The 19,841-nt window shown below is 40.0% G+C and overlaps 3 protein-coding genes across 6 annotated transcripts in view; 1 reads left to right on the top strand and 2 right to left on the bottom strand.

The window, feature by feature from the left end:
* The window catches only part of LOC125880457 (myoferlin-like), a 33,319-nt gene extending 23,769 nt beyond the window's left edge, over positions 1-9,550 (top strand). For 2 of the 4 annotated variants that reach the window (XM_049562965.1, XM_049562967.1), the window contains 23 exons: positions 99-176; positions 456-637; positions 979-1,137; positions 1,246-1,347; positions 1,434-1,595; positions 1,816-1,981; positions 2,066-2,142; positions 4,464-4,475; positions 4,571-4,669; positions 4,773-4,901; positions 5,023-5,178; positions 5,281-5,372; positions 5,487-5,657; positions 5,953-6,101; positions 6,688-6,827; positions 6,917-7,005; positions 7,091-7,186; positions 7,379-7,520; positions 7,637-7,736; positions 7,847-8,040; positions 8,252-8,361; positions 8,505-8,652; positions 8,810-9,550. In XM_049562965.1, the coding sequence (XP_049418922.1) occupies positions 99-176; positions 456-637; positions 979-1,137; positions 1,246-1,347; positions 1,434-1,595; positions 1,816-1,981; positions 2,066-2,142; positions 4,464-4,475; positions 4,571-4,669; positions 4,773-4,901; positions 5,023-5,178; positions 5,281-5,372; positions 5,487-5,657; positions 5,953-6,101; positions 6,688-6,827; positions 6,917-7,005; positions 7,091-7,186; positions 7,379-7,520; positions 7,637-7,736; positions 7,847-8,040; positions 8,252-8,361; positions 8,505-8,652; positions 8,810-8,848 (2,792 nt within the window). In that variant the 3' untranslated portion in view covers positions 8,849-9,550. Of the gene's footprint in view, positions 1-98; positions 177-455; positions 638-978; positions 1,138-1,245; positions 1,348-1,433; positions 1,596-1,815; positions 1,982-2,065; positions 2,143-2,289; positions 2,350-4,463; positions 4,476-4,570; positions 4,670-4,772; positions 4,902-5,022; positions 5,179-5,280; positions 5,373-5,486; positions 5,658-5,952; positions 6,102-6,687; positions 6,828-6,916; positions 7,006-7,090; positions 7,187-7,378; positions 7,521-7,636; positions 7,737-7,846; positions 8,041-8,251; positions 8,362-8,504; positions 8,653-8,809 lie in introns of all 4 variants that reach the window. The other 2 variants (XM_049562968.1, XM_049562966.1) reach the window with 2 other exon arrangements.
* A 561-nt stretch (positions 9,551-10,111) lies between these two features.
* On the bottom strand, positions 10,112-14,548 carry aarsd1 (alanyl-tRNA synthetase domain containing 1). The gene is made up of 12 exons (XM_049564237.1): positions 14,429-14,548; positions 13,843-13,971; positions 12,981-13,140; positions 12,825-12,882; positions 12,581-12,737; positions 12,272-12,388; positions 11,616-11,746; positions 11,463-11,529; positions 10,914-11,005; positions 10,777-10,831; positions 10,602-10,696; positions 10,112-10,523 (listed from the first exon to the last, which is right to left on the bottom strand). Exons 1-12 carry the CDS (start codon positions 14,465-14,467, stop codon positions 10,388-10,390), a joined length of 1,236 nt encoding a protein of 411 aa, XP_049420194.1. The 5' UTR covers positions 14,468-14,548; the 3' UTR covers positions 10,112-10,387.
* Positions 14,549-15,533: 985 nt separating this feature from the next.
* Positions 15,534-18,967, bottom strand: ptges3l (prostaglandin E synthase 3 like). The gene is made up of 7 exons (XM_049564239.1): positions 18,680-18,967; positions 18,431-18,544; positions 18,150-18,216; positions 17,934-18,032; positions 16,149-16,238; positions 15,957-16,019; positions 15,534-15,745 (listed from the first exon to the last, which is right to left on the bottom strand). Exons 1-7 carry the CDS (start codon positions 18,712-18,714, stop codon positions 15,737-15,739), a joined length of 477 nt encoding a protein of 158 aa, XP_049420196.1. The 5' UTR covers positions 18,715-18,967; the 3' UTR covers positions 15,534-15,736.
* Positions 18,968-19,841: the final 874 nt, after the last annotated feature.

Raw genomic sequence — 19,841 nt, forward strand, 5'->3', positions numbered from 1 at the left:
GTGAGTGATGCACATAGTGACACATATGAATGATCATGCACATACAAACCAACATACTTAAGTATATGCAACTGAATAATGTTTTGTTTTCTCCACAGGGTCACATATGTACCATCTTCGTGTCTACGTCTATCAGGCACAGAACCTGGCATCTATGGACAAAGATAGTTTTTCTGGTAAGAGAGAGGATAAATAAGTTAAGGGATGTCTGACAACAAGGTGAAGTGGGGTATATATTCTAAGTATAGCATAAATTTTAAACTGATTTTTTACGTCCACAGCAATACATTGATTAGCTCCTGTGGTGGTACTCCTGTCTGCTTCTCCAAAACATCCAAACTATCCCCTTTTAAGACTGCTGATGCATTTCAAGTGTCACATTTAAAATGAGAGGAGCCTGATGAATGTGAAAACATGACCATTTAACCACACGTTTTGTTTTTTTTCCTTCGAAGATCCATATGCACACGTTTCATTCCTGCATCTTAGTAAGACAACAGAGAAGCTGCGGGCAACGTTGAACCCAACCTGGGACCAAACTCTGATCTTCAGTGATGTGGAGATTTATGGAGATCCAAAGAATGTTGCTCAGCAGCCACCTAATGTTGTACTGGAGTTCTTGGACCACGACCAAGTGGTAGGATGTTGTAGATATATATTTGTACAACTAATACACCTGGTTTCAGTACTAATGGAACCACAAAATTATGTCCCTTTTTAAATACATCTAACTGTGGGTTGTTGCAGATAATTGCTTAAGTATTTGTCTTTGGGAAAATGAAATAATTTGGGTGAAAATCTCTCAGGCACAAACAGTTCATTGGACATTTTACACTATGAACTGCCTTCCAAATAACTCTTTATGTATTCTCCTTCCTTTTAGTAATGCCCACCTTTCCTCTTCACTGAAACCGTAATGTTTGAGAGCATCATCTAAAGGCGTGAAAATATAACTGTGACATGTTCTCTCCTGCCCAGGGGAAGGATGAGCTGCTGGGCCGCAGTGTTTGTTCACCACTGGTGAAGCTGAATCCAGGCATGGATGAGACACCCAAATTGCTGTGGCATCCCATCATGCAGAAAGGTCAAAAGGCAGGGGAGGCGCTCGTGGCTGCTGAGCTTATCCTTAAAAACAAGGTTTGTCCTGAAGGGAATATAGAAATGGCTACTGTGATGTGAATTCTTGTAAAGTTACTGGTAAAAACATAAAAGTCGGTATAATCCATACTGTCTCTGTCTTTGTAGTCAGGCGAGTCAGAGCTTCCCCTGGTTCCCCCAAAGAGAGCGGAGAACCTCTACATGGTTCCTCAGGGCATCCGGCCTGTGGTGCAGCTCACTGCTGTGGAGGTAACGCACCACCTTTACACACCATCCCTCTGAACAGATGCACATAATGACCCGAACATTAACTCAGTTTGTATGTCTGTGTTTAGATTCTCGCATGGGGCCTGAGGAACATGAAGCCGTACCAGCTGGCCGCAGTGTCTTCACCCAGCCTGATCGTGGAGTGTGGAGGACAGAGGGTGGAGTCAGCCGTCATCAAGAACATGAAGAAGAGCCCCAACTTCCCTAGCTCCGTCCTCTTCATCAAAGTGGTAATAGCAGGGTTACACTGGCTAGAGCATGTATGAAACAAAAGCAAACAAGTGTCTGGGAGAGAAAAGTATAAAGCTAATACAAAGGCTAAATAATGTTAGCCAAAATCAAAAGGAGTATTGTGAAATTTTTGTATCCTCTGCACTAGAAACCTGAAAAACCACCTCAAGGTGAGTCTTAACGCTTCAGTTCTTTCTCTTCTCTACACCCTCCATCCAGCTCCTTCCAAAGGAAGAGATGTACACACCCCCTATTGTGCTGAAGGTTATCGACCACCGTCCATTTGGCAGGAAGCCTGTGGTGGGTCAGTGCACCATCACGTCTCTGGAGCAGTTCAGATGTGACCCATACGTCATCACTGCAGAGGGAACCATGTCTTCCAAAAGTAAGGAGGCAAACAAAAAACTACAAATGACTGAGAGTAATCTGATACAATAATGGCAGATAAATAAGTTCCCACAATTTACAGTGGCTCTGATGATGGCGTCTCCGTCCAAACATCTCTCCATTAACATGGAGGAGAAGAGACCACTGCTTGAAACTCAGGTACAGTTAACTCCACCGCCGTGCCACAACATATCCTCATGTTGTTTGTGATGACTTACTGTTTATTCTTCTTTCCTCTTGTCACCACAAAGTGCAGAATTTGACTCTCTAGTCAAATTTGTCAAACTTAATTACTCTGGCTTACAGTTTATGTACAGCATGTCAGCTGCCATCAACAAAATGGCTTCCCCTACCGCCTCCCACTTTGTATGTATAGTTACTTGTTATAGCTTTCTAATTCACAAGGCTGGGCACCAATGACACTGGAAGGCTGAGATCACTTAATCCAAAGCACGACAGCAAACTCGGCAACAGCCTCATAATAACGTCACAATGCCATTAATCTACTTGGGAACTGTCACAATTACTGTGATTGTACTTAAAGGAATATTTCATCTCCCAAATGACCATTTGTATATCAAGTACTTACACTGTGTAATGTTGAATTTGTGAAGAATGCCTCCACGGTGAATGGAAATCCCAAAATGGAGAAAATTCTTGATGAATTGAAGTCACAGGGGTCCGCATTTACAACAGCAAAACTATATCAAAACATCTGTGTACAAATCCAAGTATCATTTATCCAGTACTTCCCAATCATACAGGGAACTAAATTAAAACTTGAATGTTCTCTTCAAAGCCAGACTCCATTGAGAAAAACAGTGATTTTACCTTACTGAACCTGGGAGCTGCTGGTCTAGCACTGCCTCCATCAGTAGTTAGTTGGTGTTATTGTGTGACTTTGGTGAGTCTGGATGTACCCCTCTAAACACAAAAGTCACACAATGACACCAACAAACTAAATAACCAAGGCACTGGTAGATCGGCAGATCAGGGTTCAGTGAGATAAAATTGCTGTTTTTCCTCAATGGATTCTGGCTTTGAAGAGAGCATAGATAAGTTTCACTTTATGTTCAGTGCTCTGTCGGACAAGGCCATCTGGGATGTATTGAGCATATTGTATTGAATGAGACCTGAATTGTGTGACAGTTTGTAAACAGATGTTTTGATATGTTGTTAAATGTGGGCCCCTATCACTTTAAATTCTTCAAGAATTATCTCCGTTCTTTGATTGATTGTTAACCGTGAAGGCATTTGAGAAAAACAAAGTTGTCTTCACAAATTCAGTGTGACACAGGATAAGTAATTGATATACATATAGTCAGTTTTGGGATGAAGTATTCCTTAAATTGAACTGTCACCCAATTAATGAGCACATTTAATTATTTTTCCACAGCAAGGGCGTAACATGGAGCAATTGTAGGCCCCGAGGCATCCAACTCATAGAGGGCAATTTTGCATTTGAACCATCGCTGCCATTATGTGGTCGGAAGTACAGTTTCTAATTCACTTAAAGTTAGGCATTTTGGGAAATGTGCTTATTTAATTTCTAAGATTCTACTCTGTCTGTAGGCTAAATATGAAGCTAAGTAGCTGTAACCTTATCCTAGCCTGGCTCTGGTCAAAAGTAACAAACTCCACCCACCATCTTTAGAGCTCACTAATTTAATTGTTCACTCTCTAATTGTTTGTTAAATCCATGCAAAAACCAAAGTGTAAAAACAGCACATGGAGGTGTTACAGAGGTTTATGTGCCAGCCAGACTATTTCTTGGCCAGACACAGTCACATCCTGAAGTCTCTGTTGGTTTCTTATCAACCTCACACTGATGACAAGGCTCCAGGAAGTCACTACGCCTGGCCAAGAAATAGTCTGGCACATAATCCCCTGTAACTCGTTGTCTTTACACATATTTTTATGCAGTTAAACACAAGAGGTGTAACATGTTAATAAGTGAGCAATTGAGGTGTGGTAAGTGGATTTTATTACCTTTGGATAGAAACAGGCCAGCTGTTTCCCTGTTTCTAGTCTTCATGCTAAGCTAAGCTAACCAGCTGCTCTTCTCGTCCAACTCCTGGCAAGAAACCAATATATGTGTATTACGCTATTATTATAGACATAACTCAAAGCCAGGTCTCACTCATGGTAGGCTTGAGTATCACAACCACCTGTGCCATGTTGCAAGTGAAGGGACAGGTGGTGGGAGTGGCTCCCCTAGAGGCGCAGGGCCTTAGTGCAGTTGCACATTCTGCACAGCCCTATGTTACGCCCTTGTTTTCAGATTCTCTGTGAATCGTGAAATCGCAGCTGGGATCTCCTTTTCAAACTGTCCTTCACTGTTTCACTTCCCTGTCAATACTTATGGCCTATTGTTTGTACTGTGTGTTTGTGTTTTTGCATATTTTGTCAGTACTGTATGTGTATATATATCTGTGACTTCTCTTCTGTTTTGTGTCACGTCCCATCTTGTTTCTCCAAAGATTGTAGAGAAGGTGAGAGTAAACAACACGACTGAGATTTCATATTCTTATTCCAACTGCAGAGGACCATGTGTATGAATATTAACACTGTGCATTTTAATCTTTAGGAAAAAGAGACAGTTGATTGGTGGAGTAAATTCTACGCTTCAACTGGAGACCAGTTGAAGTGCGGGCCTTACCTCAAAAAGGGATATGACACCCTTAAAGTTAGTTGGCTTTTTTCTTCCTATACAACACACTTCACAATGTTAAGTCACTTGCTTTTTTTCCTGAGCTGTAGATGACCTCAATATGACTGCATATTTTCAGGTGTATGAATGCGAACTGGAGAATGTCCCAGAGTTCAAGGGCCTGACTGATTTCTGCAGCACTTTCAAACTGCAGCGAGGCAAGACTGAAACTGGGGATGATGACCCCACTGTGGTTGGAGAGTTGAAGGTAGATTGAAGCAATTCAGAGCACAAACACTTGATCAGCATCTATCAAAATTAAAGCTGACGAGATTCAGCTCAGGACCAAGCCCAGTTCTTAAAATGTACATGTGTTTACTTACCTGCAGGGTTCATTCAAAGTGTACCCTTTGCCGGATGACCCAGGTGTTGCTCCCCCTCCCCGTCAGTTCAGAGAGCTGCCAGAGAGCGGACCTCAGGAGTGTCTGGTCAGGATTTATGTGGTTCGGGCCATAGACCTGCAGCCCAAGGACAATAACGGCAGAGTGAGAATAAATTTGTATTACCAGCAATAAAAGCAGCATATTTCAACAAACATGGCCTATCCAACACCTTCTGCTTGAACTTGTGTTCTCTCTTCTGCTCAGTGTGATCCATACATAAAGATTTCTCTGGGAAGGAACACGATCGACGACAGAGACCATTATTTGCCCAACACCGTCAGCCCTGTGTTTGGAAGGTAAAAGCTATAAACGGACTCATTTAAGCAATGCAGAATATAAAATGGATCATTCTTTGAAGGTAAATCCAGTGCACCTTCTCACTTGTCAAACACTCTTTTTGTTTTGTTTAGGATGTTTGAGATGACGTGTTTCCTGCCCCAAGACAAGGACCTGAAAATCTCTGTCTATGACTATGATCTCCTGAGCCGTGACGAGAAGGTCGGCGAGACTGTGATTGACCTGGAGAACCGCTTCCTGTCCCGATATAACTCCTACTGTGGTCTACCACAAACCTATTGCATGTAAGGAAACACCTTAGTAGCTCAGTAGGGGGACTTGGTTTGGGAACCAGAGGATAGCCACTGCAAGTCCTTGTACTGACCAAGTATGAAGTGTGGGCTGGAAGCTGGAGAGCTGCCAGTTCATGTTCCTGGGCACTGCTAAAGGTGCCCTTAAGTATGGCACCAAACCCCCAACTGCTCAAGGTGCATGTCTATGGGCATCCACTCACTCTGACATCTCTCTGGGAAAAAATTAGGAAATATTCCTAAAAACCTGCAGTCATCATCCTCACTTTTGTGTCTGTTTGTGTCTCAGTTCTGGTATCAACCAGTGGCGGGACCAGCTGAAGCCATCTCAAATCCTGGAGAACCTGGCTCGTCTAAAAGGCCTGTCCAAACCCAGGACAGAGGACAACGGCACATCGCTCACCTTCCATGGCACAGAATACACGCTGGCTCAGTTTGGTAATGTCAATGGCTTAAAATATAATATGCAGTATGTATATTACACTGATTCCCCCCTACATCAGTAACAAATATTTTATGTAAAAAGTCATTACAAATATATTTTTAAACAGGTATTAAAGGAGAAGTGTGTAGGATTTAGTGGGATCTATTGGCAGACATGGAGTATAATATTCAGAATTATGTTTTTATTAATGTATAATCACCTGAAAATAAGAATCGTGTTTTCGTTAGTTTAGTATCAGTCATTTATATCTACACAAGGAGTGGTTGCCTTGCACAAACCCCTCCATGTACCGCTATGTTTCTTCAGTAGCCCAGAACAGACAAACCAAACCCTGACTCTGGAAAGGGCCTCCTGTGTTTTTATGTCTTCAAGTGGCAGCTTGAATTTGATGCCACAAATGCACCTCAAGGTAATATAGGTAATACCACACACTCTTGAAAAGGAAGCGTTAAGGAGAGGGGTATTCACATGGATGCAATCTGCAATCTTACCACTAGATGTCATTAAATCTTTTTCCCACATCTAATAATATCTAATAACATAAGCCTAACTGAGCTGTAATATGTTTTTCACACCCAGAGAACAACAAGGAAATTCATCAGCACTTGGGTCCGGCCCGAGAACGCCTCTGCCTCCATGTGCTCAGAAAACAGGCACTTGTCCCTGAACATGTGGAGACCAGGACCCTTTACAGCACCTACCAGCCAAATCTCTCTCAGGTTAGATGTCACAGCTCACACATGCTCTATCTGTACACATCAACCGTGACGCAGCTATTTTGTAAAACCTATATATTGTGTGAATTTAGGGAAGGCTTCAGATGTGGGTGGATGTTTTCCCCAAAAGCATCGGGCTCCCTGGACCTCCCTTTGACATCACACCACGCAAGCCTAAGAAGTGAGTTCTGTGCCACTCTTCAGTATCTCATCACTGGTCACATCAGATGTCAATGAGTTAACGTTCACTGTGCTTGAATGTTCAGGTTTTTCCTGCGTGCTGTCATCTGGAACACGACAGACGTGACTTTAGACGAGACCAGCATCACAGGAGAACACATGAGTGACATTTATGTCAAAGGGTAAGGCTGATAAATCATTTTAGTTTTTTTTTTGGTGACTTATGATACTGTTTGTCATCAGCAATCATTTCTCAAATCCTCTTTTAGATAATTTACTATTTAATTCTTCAAAAGCAAAGCTGTATAGTATAATGAGTGAAACCTTTTGAGAGAAGACAATGAATGCTTACACCTCTTGTTCCCATTTGCCAGCTGGATGCCAGGCATGGAGGAGGACAAGCAGAAAACTGATGTCCACTACAGGTCTCTGGACGGAGATGGCAACTTTAACTGGAGGTTCGTCTTTGAATTCGAGTACCTGCCTGCCGAACAACTTTGTCTCGTGTCCAAGAAGGTGAGGCTTGACTAGACTATTGACTTGACATAAAATAAGGACCATTTTGACACTGTACAGATGGAAAATAATATGACCAGTGTTGAACATGTTTTCACTTGTTCTTTATCCAACAGGAGCGCTTTTGGAGTCTTGACAAAACAGAGTTCAGGATCCCTCCCAAGATGATTGTTCAGATATGGGATAACGACAAATTCTCATTGGATGATTACCTCGGTAAGACGCTCTACTCAAAGTTAAACCAAAACTTAACTTCTTTCAAGTGTTTAATTTACCCAAAGACCAACATTACCAAACCTGACCGATAATGAAATTCTCTGGTCCAGGCACGCTGGAGTTGGATCTGCGTAATCTGGTCGCTCCTGCAAAGACTCCAGAGAAGTGTTCTCTGAAGATGATGGATGATGTGGAAATGGGGGCTCCACTGAAGACGGAGAATGCCAAGTCTCTGTTTGCACAGCAGTCAGTCAGAGGCTGGTGGCCCTGCTCCATTGAGAAGGATGGACAGAAAGCCCTGGGTGTAAGTATGAAGAGAAAGTACACCAAGAGATAGATGGCCTTGTTCAAACCTGTACCAATGAGCAAATGAATCAACAGTGACAGGGTTGGATGGAAAGAGAATTCAGTATGAGTTCAAGACTTTTTGCAGTACTCTTGGCAGGAATTTTAGAGGACACTGTTGACTGAAACTTGTTGTATCTTGCTCATGTCTGCTGGTTTTGTGCGTACAGGGCAAAGTGGAGATGACACTGGAGATTGTAAGTGAAGCAGACGTAGATGAGAGACCTGCAGGAAAAGGCAGGGATGAACCCAACATGAACCCAAAACTGGATCCTCCAAAGTAAAAAAAAAAAACCCCACCTTTTTAACCATATCAGTTAACACTCTTCAAATTAAATCTCTGACATGTATTTTATCCATTTGTCTTAACTGCCAAAAGGAGGTAATAAGTTCACTCATGTCTTTCATTTCCATCACCATCAGACGCCCAGAAACATCCTTCTTTTGGTTCACCAACCCATGTAAGACCATGAAGTTCATTGTGTGGAGAAGGTTCAGGTGCCTCTTCATCGGACTCATCATCCTCATCATAGTAGTGCTCTTCCTTGCCATCCTGTTGTACTCTTTACCGGTAAGCACCGTCAAGAAGAACCTGAGGGTAGTGGTCATATATTCGAAAATCATTTGGTCCAACTGTTAGTTGTTATTTGCTCTTATGGGGCAGGTAATTAAAAAGTCTTAACATACACAGAAGCAGAGATGTGACTGTTCTCCTTTACCTTTTCCAGAACTACATCTCAATGAAGATAGTGAAACCACTTCAGTAACTCGACAATGGAGGAGCAGAGGAGCTGGAAAGGACACTTTATGTCTACAGGATGATCAGGATAACTGCCAAAACCATCTCAATATCTCTTTTATTGCCTATAGTATTTTTTAAAGGGCTAAATGGGGCGCTTGCACAATTGCACTATATTGTCATATTTTACCATGAACACTTTGTCTACACTGCTAAACTGTGACAGACTTGTGAGCAATACATTTTTTCAAACCCCTGCTTTTATCACACGCTGAGGGATGAGAAACTAGAACCCCTGTACAGTTTAATGCAGTCTAATACAACTGTCCTGTAATCAGCTCTTATAGTTTTTATATGTTGGTGATGGTGTGTGAAAGAGATTCACCTCATTGAGGGTTACTGGATGCTGTATTTAGTGGTTATGTTGGATTGCACTGTACATTATTGTAAGGTGTTGCTGCTGTTTTGGCATACTGTCTGCAAAAAAGATGATTAACAACAGTTAAATAAAAAAAAATAAATATAGTAACTATTAGAAAGTTTCACTGAGGTAGTATTTATTAGAGGACTGCTGTATTTGATTGCATTAGTGTACAAGGGTTTCTATTTATCTGGTCACTCAAAGTAATCCTGCCAAAAACAACTTAAGACATTTAATGATGTCAAGTGTGTCTGTCTTTTGTATATTATATATTCACCTATCTTTTAAATTAAATATATTAAAACATTATTCAGCCGGTGTTTGTGTCCATTATCAGTGGGGAAAAGAGAGGGGGATTATTGAAATTGTCTTTTAATAAAAGACCATAAACAAATGCTTTCTCTATATAAATGTTATACAGTATATCAGCCACCATCCGTTAAAGCATACCTAAAAAGTTGTGTCAGGCCAAGCACACCTAAGGAGGCTAGAAGGTGCATTCAAAGAGCACATGAGCAGACACCATTCCTTTATTTTTAACGCTATCGCAGCTCCAGTTCAATTGCCCATGCGTTATACCCAAAAGCTCCCATGAGGTCAAAGACCATGCCCCAGTATTCACTAAATAGCCTTGGAGTCGGCCATGTTGCACCACCATGTTTCTACAATAGCCCAGAATGGACCAACCAAACAATGACTCCAGGGAGGACCGTTGACATTTTTACATTCCTTGAGGGGTGTTCACTTGGTTGCAATCTGCAACCTCACCACTAGATGCCACTGAATCCTACACAGTGGCCCTTAAATGCAGCCCCACATTTAAATATAAAATGGCATATTACTGAGGAGAAAAAAAAGACTGAAATCTGATCACAGAAAATAAGGTTTAATGGATAAGGTTTTAAATGAATATAACTGTATGTGACATTTAACATTCAGATATGTACAGCACATGTTGTACATTAGTCCCAGTTATATACAGTACATGTTGACAGAAATGGTCAGTTTCTTGGTATCTGTACCTAAACACATTGATTGTTACCTTAAAATATGACTAGCTAAGACAGTTGGATAAACTAACCTCTTTAGTTTCTGAATGCTTAGTTCATAAAAAAAAAAATCATCTGGTTTGAACCATTGTTGGTTTTATTCTTCCTCTGAGGTGTCTTTACAGTGCTGCTGCAGGAAAGCCTCCACCTCCCCTCTGCGTGCCAGGCTGTTGGCTTTGCCTTGGAAACGTCCATTTTTTCCTGCTCCCTTCCCTTGGAGCATCTCTAACACCCTGGAGAGCACAGAGAGTCATATAGTACATAAACTTTTTTTAAGCTGAGGCTAAAAAATATGTGGTGGCGGCTCTTACTGTGGTCCCATCTCAGCCACTCGTTCACTGGGTCCAGCCAGTAGAAACAAACCAGGTCCCTTCTCCTCTCCAACAGTCAGGAAAACCAGAGTTTCCTAAGAGGAGACAAAAGGATGCTTAACCAAGATATTTAACAGCTAATGCCAAGAAGTAAGCAGTCAGGTTATAAACTTACCTCAGTGTTTATTTCATTGGCAATGATATTCATGAATTCATTGTCACCCTCTTTCCTGTAGAGAAAAAAAAGACACCATTTTCTTTCTGAAGCACTTTTGCAGATGTTTGTACTTCAAACTCAGCCAGGTCTCTTACTTGTGCAAGCTGAAGAAGTTGCCTCTCTGGGGGTTGTTGTTAAAGTTCTGAGAGATGATGACAGCCATGTCTCGTAGCAGGCTCAGGTTCGTCTGCCCAAAACATTTTGAAGAAAGTTAGGGAGTCTATGTACATTGTGTTATGTTGCAAAAACATAGGTGATACAGTGCTTGCCAGGAGGAAACCCAGATCATGGCTGTACCAACTAAACTCCAGCCAGTGCTAGACCTAGAGGGGGTCTGATCCCGGACTGCCCCGACACCCCACCAGATCAGCAAACATTCTGTTGCTGCCTATACATAGGTTATACTCTGAACAGCCCTGGCCCAATTTAAACCCTGGTTGTGTTTGTCTGAGCATGTGTGTGTACAGAAGTGCATCTGTGTTTGGGGTGAGGTGAGGGCGCAAGAAAAATATTTGCACTGGGGCTAAACACAATTATGACACACTGCTACAGCAGGAATTGCTTATCTACAGTTCTCAAACATAAACAGCACGTGCAGTGTGGGAAGCTAGAGCAAAAAAAAATCACTGATGCAATTTTCTTACTTTCTGTAGTAGCTTAACAGACTTCTGCAACTTGTCAACGGCCTCAACGTGCTCATCAGGTCCAGTCCTGTTGAACAACAAGGATTTTTTTCACTTCAAACTCTGTGACTGAGTTTAACTCACATTGGTGATATTTGGATGACTCAGACTTACTTTAGAAGAGACACGAGTGATCGCTCTGTGCTGTAGCTTTTCTCAGCATATTTCAATACCCTGTTTCCCGCCAGGAAGATCAGGTTGGTTTTGTTTTTCTTCCCTTTCTCAGTTCCCAGTAGTTTTATCACCTACAATTCAGATAAAGTGAAATGTTAAAAATATGACATGACCGTGTGAAGTAATGTACGCAAGTTAGATGAGTCTAGGGTTGGGCAATATATCGATATCCTAACAGAACACAAGATATCGTCTTAGTTCTTGGATGCTGTAATATCAGAAGTGTTGTCTTTTCCTAGTTTTTTTTTTTATTATTTGATTTTTTAATTTTATATACTTTAATAATTTATATATTTATATATATAATTTATAGGCTGCATTACAGTAAAGTCATGTAATTTTCTGAACTTACTAGACTATTCTACCTATTGTTTTATTTGCCTTTACCCACTTAGTCATTATGTCTACATTACTGATGATTATATCTCAAAAATCTCATTGTGCAAATATTTAGTGAAAGCACTAACCAACCCACAATATCGACAGAGGTAGTTATTAAAAAAATATCATGACATTTGACTTTCCCCAATATTGCCCAGCCCTAGATGTGGCACATTTAAGTGCTTATGTGTCTGCATGGGTGTATGAAGTCAAACCTGTAAGTGACTGAGGTTAGACACGTGGGTTCCACAGCACATGTTGGCATCGACGCCCTCGATATCAACAATCCGAATGGGCCCTGCATGGTCGTCTGGCAGCCCTCGACTCCTCACCTGGTTCACACACACACACACACACACAACTCATATCACATACTGCACATGTAAAATCTGCTTGTAAAGTTAATAAATGCACTACATTCAACATCAGATTTGTTTTGAAACCATCTAAAACCTTGGCTTTTAAGTCATTGATCACACAGTAAAAGGATTGTATTTTAGCACCAATAATATCAGTATATGGACCTTTTCCACAGCAGGATCGTCTATAGAGAGAAGCTGGACAGTGACAGGGATGTGGACTCTGATCTTTTCATTTACGACTTCTTCCAGGGCCTGGAGCTGGGCAGGCTTCACAGAGGGAGTGTCCAGTTCAATGGTGCTTCTTTGACGCCCCAGCTCCCTGAAGAAAAAGAAAAAAAAAATAGAGGAGAGGTAAGCCCGCAAGTTTTTGTGGTTACAGTGAAATAAATCTGCAGTGGTGATGTACCAGGATGTGGTCTTGTATCCAAAAAGGTTATCTGCCAAAGCTGTGATCAAATGTTGACCTGAGAGACAGAAAGAAGCCAATCATAGCTTGTAACAAGTGTATCACACCAATATATGATGCAAGACTCCCTTACCTTATTCATTTAGTTTTGCTCACCTGAGTGTTGCTGCATGTGATCAAATCTCCTCTCCCAGTCCACCTTTACTTGCACCTCCTGCCCCACCTCCAGAGGTGAGGTCACAAAGTGTACAGCTTCAGGCCCCTGCCTTGTCACCCTTAAGACTGGGACATCTCCTATTAACCCATGGTCATCTGGCTGATAGAGGAGGACACAAAATGTGAAAATTAGTAATAATATCATGTACTATGTTTTCACTGCTATGTTTTAATTTGATACAAACAATTCCCAAATAAGCAACATGAATGTTTATGTACATTCATTCATTCAGACCTTTAATTAAGACTCTGGAAATCAATTGAGGGAGACCCCCATTTTTTAATGATGCCGAGCATGAACAAAGAGCCATCATGCATGTCAATTAAAACAGAAATGAAATCATACAAAACAACAAACAACAATAGCAATAATGATCGCTAAAAGTACAAATACAGGTTGATAAACGTGCTGAGGTGTAGATGTATAGTTATAAGCATTTACACTCAATTAAAACACGATCAGAATTCAGGGAATGTGAAGCAACAACCTATTCTGTGAGCAAGTACCAAGATTATGTGAGGTTCAGCTTTATAAATGAACAAACACCAATGCTGTTCCCGCCTCACAGCCAAATGTGGCCAGCCAACCTTTTGGTGGTAAAGGTTGCAGTGATGGGTGCTTTAACAATCACCTGTTATGAACTTTAGGAATATTGAATAGATTCAGCATGAGTAGCACTGGTGAACAGCATCCATTTGGTTTTGTCTGAGTTTAGTGCATGCTTCTGGTTACACATTTGCAGTTATCAGTGACAGGTAATGCTTGATGCACAAAGTATGATTTTTTTATAAATCATCTTACCTGGCCACCTCCTTCAGGAAACAAGATGGTGTCTTGGAGTTTGACATTGAAGCCCTTTAGAGTTTGTTTCTTCCCACTGACTTCATGTTTGAGCTCAGCTGGGCAGCAGGAGACCACACAGGTAACAAACTAACACAAAAAAACAACACAAGAAAAAAACTTAACTTTACTAAGGTTTGGGTTTGCACAAAAACAGAAGTATGAAAGCAACTGCGTGCATTTTGAGCGCGAGATGCTGAGTAATATTTAAAGAAACAAAAATTGTTGACATTTTGACAGTGGGCTCTGGCTGACAGCATGAATGAGAGAGGCTAGCTAGTAGTACATACATTAAGCTACTACTCTTTTGCATTGCCACAACATTAAATACTTCAACAAATGCTAAATGTGCAGTGCCCTAAAACAAGTTAAACAGTAACTTTATCAGTTACAGTGGGTACCGTTAACCAGCTCGTGCTCACACTGTAGTTAGCAACCATGCTAATCCCCTCAGCAGAAAATGAATGTAGCCTAATATGTAACGTCAGGTGTTGTCGCGTGCTATAAACACTTTAGTCATGACAAACTGTCTTGAAACTGTTCATACCTCTTTCATGTAGCAGTCTCGTTGACACTGAAAAGCCATTGTGGAGTGTTTTAGAGGAGAAAATCCGCCTGAGACACGAGCTGGTGTTATGCAAGTCAAACAGACGGCTACAGCTGTCGGCCTAGTACGGCAATCAATGTAGTCCAAACTTAGTTCAACCGACTTTGTTTGGCTTCGAGTTTTTCTTTCTTTCTTTCTTTCTTTCTTTCTTTCTTTCTTTCTTTATTATTTATTAATATTTTTATGTGACATAGCTTTTACTAAAAAACAGAAAATAGAAAAAAAACATAATAATAATGAATAGTGAATAGAATTTTGCTTTTTAAGTCAAACATTGAACAGACTTGGCCATATAGGTGCATAGATAATAATATACTAATAAAATATATAATAATAAAATACATACAGTGTATGTAAAACATGTGCTAGAAACCCATACATCATTAGGACTAATCATCTGCTGCAATGTAAGCATTTAAAAATTTTTGATGAAGTGATATTTTAAAAAAAAAAACATTTTTAAAAAACTGAACAAAATTGATATTAACAAGATTTTTTTGCACTTTTTTATTGTCTGTGTCTATGTTCTCTGTGTGAACTATTTTTGGCTATACCAAGAGTGAAGAGGGAATTTTATTAAGGATACTTTTGGCAGGTAGAAAGCCATAACTCGCAAATGGTTGCAAGTTGATCCCCCAACATTAGCCCAATGGCTGGGGACATTAACTAAACATACTGTATAGACATACTTACTTTTCTCTTAAGGCTTGAGCTAGAAACATGTACAAAATGTTGGGGGAAATGGATTGTGTATAAACGAGTGTGTATGCCAGAAAGTAAATGAAAAGATGTTCAGAGATTTGACTTTGTAAAACCCATGAAGACCTCTTATTCTTTGTTTAAAAAAAGAATGACGAGGGAATTAAAGAAACTTGCATTTATATTGCTGCATTACTGCCATCTTCTGGAGCTACTGAAACTAACATCCATGTTCTACCACACTCACCCCCATAATCCAGTATAAAACCTTTTAATTACTGGTAAAAGTCTGTTAACATCAAATATTTTTCCCCATTCTCCGTATCATAATCACTTTCAAACCACAGTTGATAAAGGTCTTTTTATTAAAACTGACAAAGATATGTCAGCGTACAGTGGACAATAATATGCCCATAAATAATGCCATAGAAAATATCACATGTATAAGAACTATTTTGGACAATAACATATCAAATCACCTGCAAATATTACAAACTCCAGAAAACAAAGCTTCAGTGTCCTGGCCCTTAAGGAGAGAGGGTGTGAGTCTCAATCAGACTGTGGAGAAGAGGGAAGAAAGTGGTCAGTGCCAACATTTAGATAATCAGTCAAATACTGATTGTAGTCATACACCCAGATTCATACAGGATTGCTATTTATAACCATTACTCTCTTGGCAGTATTTTTAAGGCAAAACACAAGTGATTTAACAGATAAAAGAAAATAATCCATGTTGCATTTAAGTAACCTCTACTAGTACTGCACTTACATCACTAAGATCATCCATATCTGGTGTTTGTCCTTTATTACTGGTAGCCAATTCTTGGATCACCTGAAAAAGAAAAGCCAAGTGTTTACAGAACCTAAGAGAGAAATTATGTGAATAATGCAAAGTACGTGCACGGTTTCCTAAACTCTTAATCATTATCACCATAACAGAAGAGTTACTGCATTTACTCACATCCATGTATCTATCGTACTCTTCCTTTCCTTCATCCTCTTCATGCTCCCAGTCCCTCCAGTTATCAAAGTCTACATTTATCCAGCTAGCCTGTAAAGTGAAGGAGAAGCAGCACAAAGTTAAGTTGAGAGGGGATGCAGGAACACCCCGTTTCATAATTACAGCATTGCTGGCAAGTAGTTGCAGAAGTGTGGACTCAAGTCACATGACTTGGTCTAAAGTTGGGCTTGAATCACAGTTGATGACTTTAGAGTTGACTTGACAAAATCAAAAAATACTTGCAAGTTAATCTGGACTTTAACATTTAAGACTCATGTCTTAATTTGGGTTAGAGCCTTTTGACTTGAAAATACTTTTTGCTTTCTCCCATTATCTAAACAGTGTGCAATGAATCATTTCCTTTTTTTTTTTAAATCAGCTAACGCTAACACTATTCATTCCCAGTCAACACTTAATTTCCCAGATCCACTTTGTTTGAACCAATCCCACAGCACCCAATCAAGCTGCAGGAAAGAACCATGAAGAAGTAACATTACATTACTGAGCACCAGTTTCAAAATTTGATACCAAGGATAATTTCCTTCACATACAAAAACTGGTGGTCAGCAAAAAACTTTACCATACTAAAATTTACCATATTACTCTGTTGTTAAAATGCCATTACTTTTATTAGAGAGCCTGTTATGACTTGTTTTGCACTCGAAACTCAAAATTTAGGACTTGGGACTTGTTAGCCTTGACTTGGGACTGGAGTACAAAGATCTGAGACTTATTTGTGACTTGCAAAACAATAGCTTGGTCCCACCTGTGGTAAACTGTGTTACCTACACACCTACAGAAAAGTGTACTTTGAGATTAAGTGTTATTCAAAGGAGTCAAACCTGTGTCTCTTTTTGAACATGTGTTTTTCTGAGCAGCAACAGTGAGTCAAGAGTTTTTCAACTAAGTGGTCGGAACCTCATGTAGTATCTCTTGATTTGCATGGTGGGAAATACAATAAATCATTCTGAAATATGTCACTATTTCTATATGCTCTTAAAAATACAATGCAAACATATGTCATAAGTAACAGCTAAGTGGGCTCCATCCAATTCAGACAAGTGTTGGTGAAAATGTGGCCCACAAAGTGGAAACCACAGTCATATTTTCTGGTCCTACCCCAAGTTAAGCAACTTTTGGAAGGGTGAGTTAGATGCCCTGAGAGCAAAATATCCCCAAAGATCCAACGTACAACATCTGCATTAAAAAATATATGGGAACTGTATGAAATGGAACAAATCATGTATGCATTGAAGTTGCAAAGACCAAAATCCATTAAGAGGTGGAGTCCTGTAATGCGTCTGTTGATGCAATAAGGGAAAGAGTACATGTCGTCAAACAGGTATGTTTGTATGGATACCTCTTTTATTTATCATCATTACTGGTATCTCATTTTCTTTCTTGTTCCTTGCAAGTTTGAAGTACATCTTATCACACTTGAACACTTCACCGTATTTGTCTTAAACCTGGATAGATGTTATGGCAGCTGAAAACTTTGTAAAATGGTCATAGTACTATGCACTATGTGAGCTATGTAAAAACTGTATTGTTTGTGTGGTCTGCTGAAGTTGAAATAAAAAATTAGTTTAAAAAAAGTGTCAAAAAATTCACATTAACACTGAAAACGTCTGAGATCATGAGAGTGTTTGGACCTAAATTGGGAGCGCTGCAGCCAACGTTGAGAACTAATGATGTAAAAAAAACCTTGTGACCAATCCGTTTTAACACACAAACACACACACTCACCTTTGCCTCATCTCTCTGGAGACGTGGCCATGCATAATCAGGCTTCATTTTCCTCAGCAAGACATTGATGCTGCGGTCAAAGACTTTTTCTCTGCAGTCCTTTAAAAGTGTTTAAAAGATAAAAATGCACACTGACTGTAAATTCCAGCTTACAACATGACATGAAGAAGTGATCATATTCCTCTGGTCTCATCATGTCTGAAATTGGATGCTTACATGCTTTAGAACTTTCTCGTAGAAGTACAGCTCATTGTAGATCACATCATCCTCATCGTTTTTGCAGCTGTTGTGAAGACAGGACAGCATTGTCAAGGGAACAATTTAGTGCAAAATATACACAGCATTTTATTGTATAGACAACTGGCCACATTATCATTTCACTGCCTGGAAAGAAAACCTTGTTGCACTAAGTATATTACACAAGACAGAGGTATAGGGATCAGGAAAGAGATCTCACTGACATGGAAACAAAGCTGCACTTATGTGTTTAAACTCACCATAAAACAATTTTATCTGTCTGGATATCAACCTGGACATCTTTAGGTTTCTGAACCATGAAGTTGATGGTGACATATTTCTTCCTGTCAAACCACCGCGCTTGTGCTGGCTGGCTGTTAAGACATAGAGACACTGTTATACTCATGAATCAAATCATTTTTTAGGATTAGCTGAGAAGCACATGTTGGTCACTAGTAGTAGTAGTAGTCGTAGTAGTAGTAGTAGTAAGAGAGACAGGCAGCACTCACCTCTCCTCTGGTCTGACAATTTTGGGCTTGTTCATTTTAATTCTTGCGCAACACTACGACAGAAATTGCTTTCTTATTCCTTTGACTTCCAGGGAGTTAAAAGCATGTGGCTTGTTCGTTGGGCTGTGTGCTTTAATGCAGTGTCCTGGCTCTGGAGGTTATATATAGAGCAGTTGGTATCAGCTGCTGGGAGGGTTGCCTGCCACAGACCCTTCCCCTGCCCTTTATAGGCTGTCCGTGGAACTCTCGGGAAAACAGATGCATTCTCCTCGTTCTCCTCAGCTGCCCCCCCCGACTAGGTGATGAGAGGGGCTGAAGTGGGGGCAGGGACACACTAAATAGAGGAGTAAGACAACAAATGGGACATGGATAGAAACAGCATGCATTTGGAATCACAGTCAATAAACACCTGACGCAAGCTCTACTCTGAGTATTTGTGTTCTTTTCATACATTAAGTGATGAGCAAACCAACTTACCACAGTTAAGGACGCTGAGCTACATTTAAATTCTAGATATTTTAAGGAACTTAAGGGTACTTTGTATCAGTTTAGATTTTTGACCAAAAATTAAACACATTCTTACATTTTTGTTTCATATTTAAAAAAAAAAAAAAAAAAAAAAAGTTTACAGATGACAAAGTTGTAAGGGCATCTTGACACCACTACACCACTGCTGGAAACTTTGTGGTGATTTTGCCTCCTTTTTTGTTGAAGTTATTTTATGTATCTTCATAGTCATTTTGTGTCACTTTTCAGTTGTTCTGCCCCTTTCTGTAGTCATGGTGTGTCTATTTGGGGATTGTTTTGTCTGTTTTTGTAGTTATTTTGTGTCTTGTCAATTGCTTTGTGTCTCTTTGTGGTGATTTAGTGTATTTTTTGCCTTATCCCTTTATGTAGTTATTTTGTATTTCCTTACTGTGATTTTTTTTGTCTTTTTTTACTTGTTTTGTAGTAATTTTGTGTCTTTTTTTGGTTGTTTGTCTCTTTGAGGTAATGTGTGTTTTTTTTCATTGTTTTGTATCTCTATGTAGTCATTTTATGTCTCTTTTTGGTCGTATTGCCTCTATTTGCCTTTTTGTAGTTATTTTGCGTCTCCTTGAGGTAATTTTGTGTTTTTCTTTCGGGTAATTTCATGTGTTGTTGCAGTCATCTTGTGTCTTTT

The sequence above is a fragment of the Epinephelus fuscoguttatus genome, linkage group LG20 (genome assembly GCF_011397635.1).
Source record: "Epinephelus fuscoguttatus linkage group LG20, E.fuscoguttatus.final_Chr_v1".
NCBI lineage: Eukaryota > Metazoa > Chordata > Actinopteri > Perciformes > Serranidae > Epinephelus > Epinephelus fuscoguttatus.

Bases quoted from the DNA above. Each gene is read 5' to 3' on its own strand.
- aarsd1 (XM_049564237.1), bottom strand. From the start codon at position 14,467: ATGGCTTTTCAGTGTCAACGAGACTGCTACATGAAAGAG. The intron at 11,530-11,615 runs GTAAGTCTGAGT...GTTGTTCAACAG, and splicing joins TCACTCGTGTCTCTTCTAAA to GACTGGACCTGATGAGCACG. The intron at 10,832-10,913 runs GTAAGAGACCTG...TTTTCTCTACAG, and splicing joins AACTTCTTCAGCTTGCACAA to GAAAGAGGGTGACAATGAAT.
- ptges3l (XM_049564239.1), bottom strand. From the start codon at position 18,714: ATGAACAAGCCCAAAATTGTCAGACCAGAGGAGAG. The intron at 18,033-18,149 runs GTAAGCATCCAA...ACACTTTTAAAG, and splicing joins ACGAGAAAGTTCTAAAGCAT to GACTGCAGAGAAAAAGTCTT. The intron at 16,239-17,933 runs GTGAGTGTGTGT...TTCACTTTACAG, and splicing joins TCCAGAGAGATGAGGCAAAG to GCTAGCTGGATAAATGTAGA.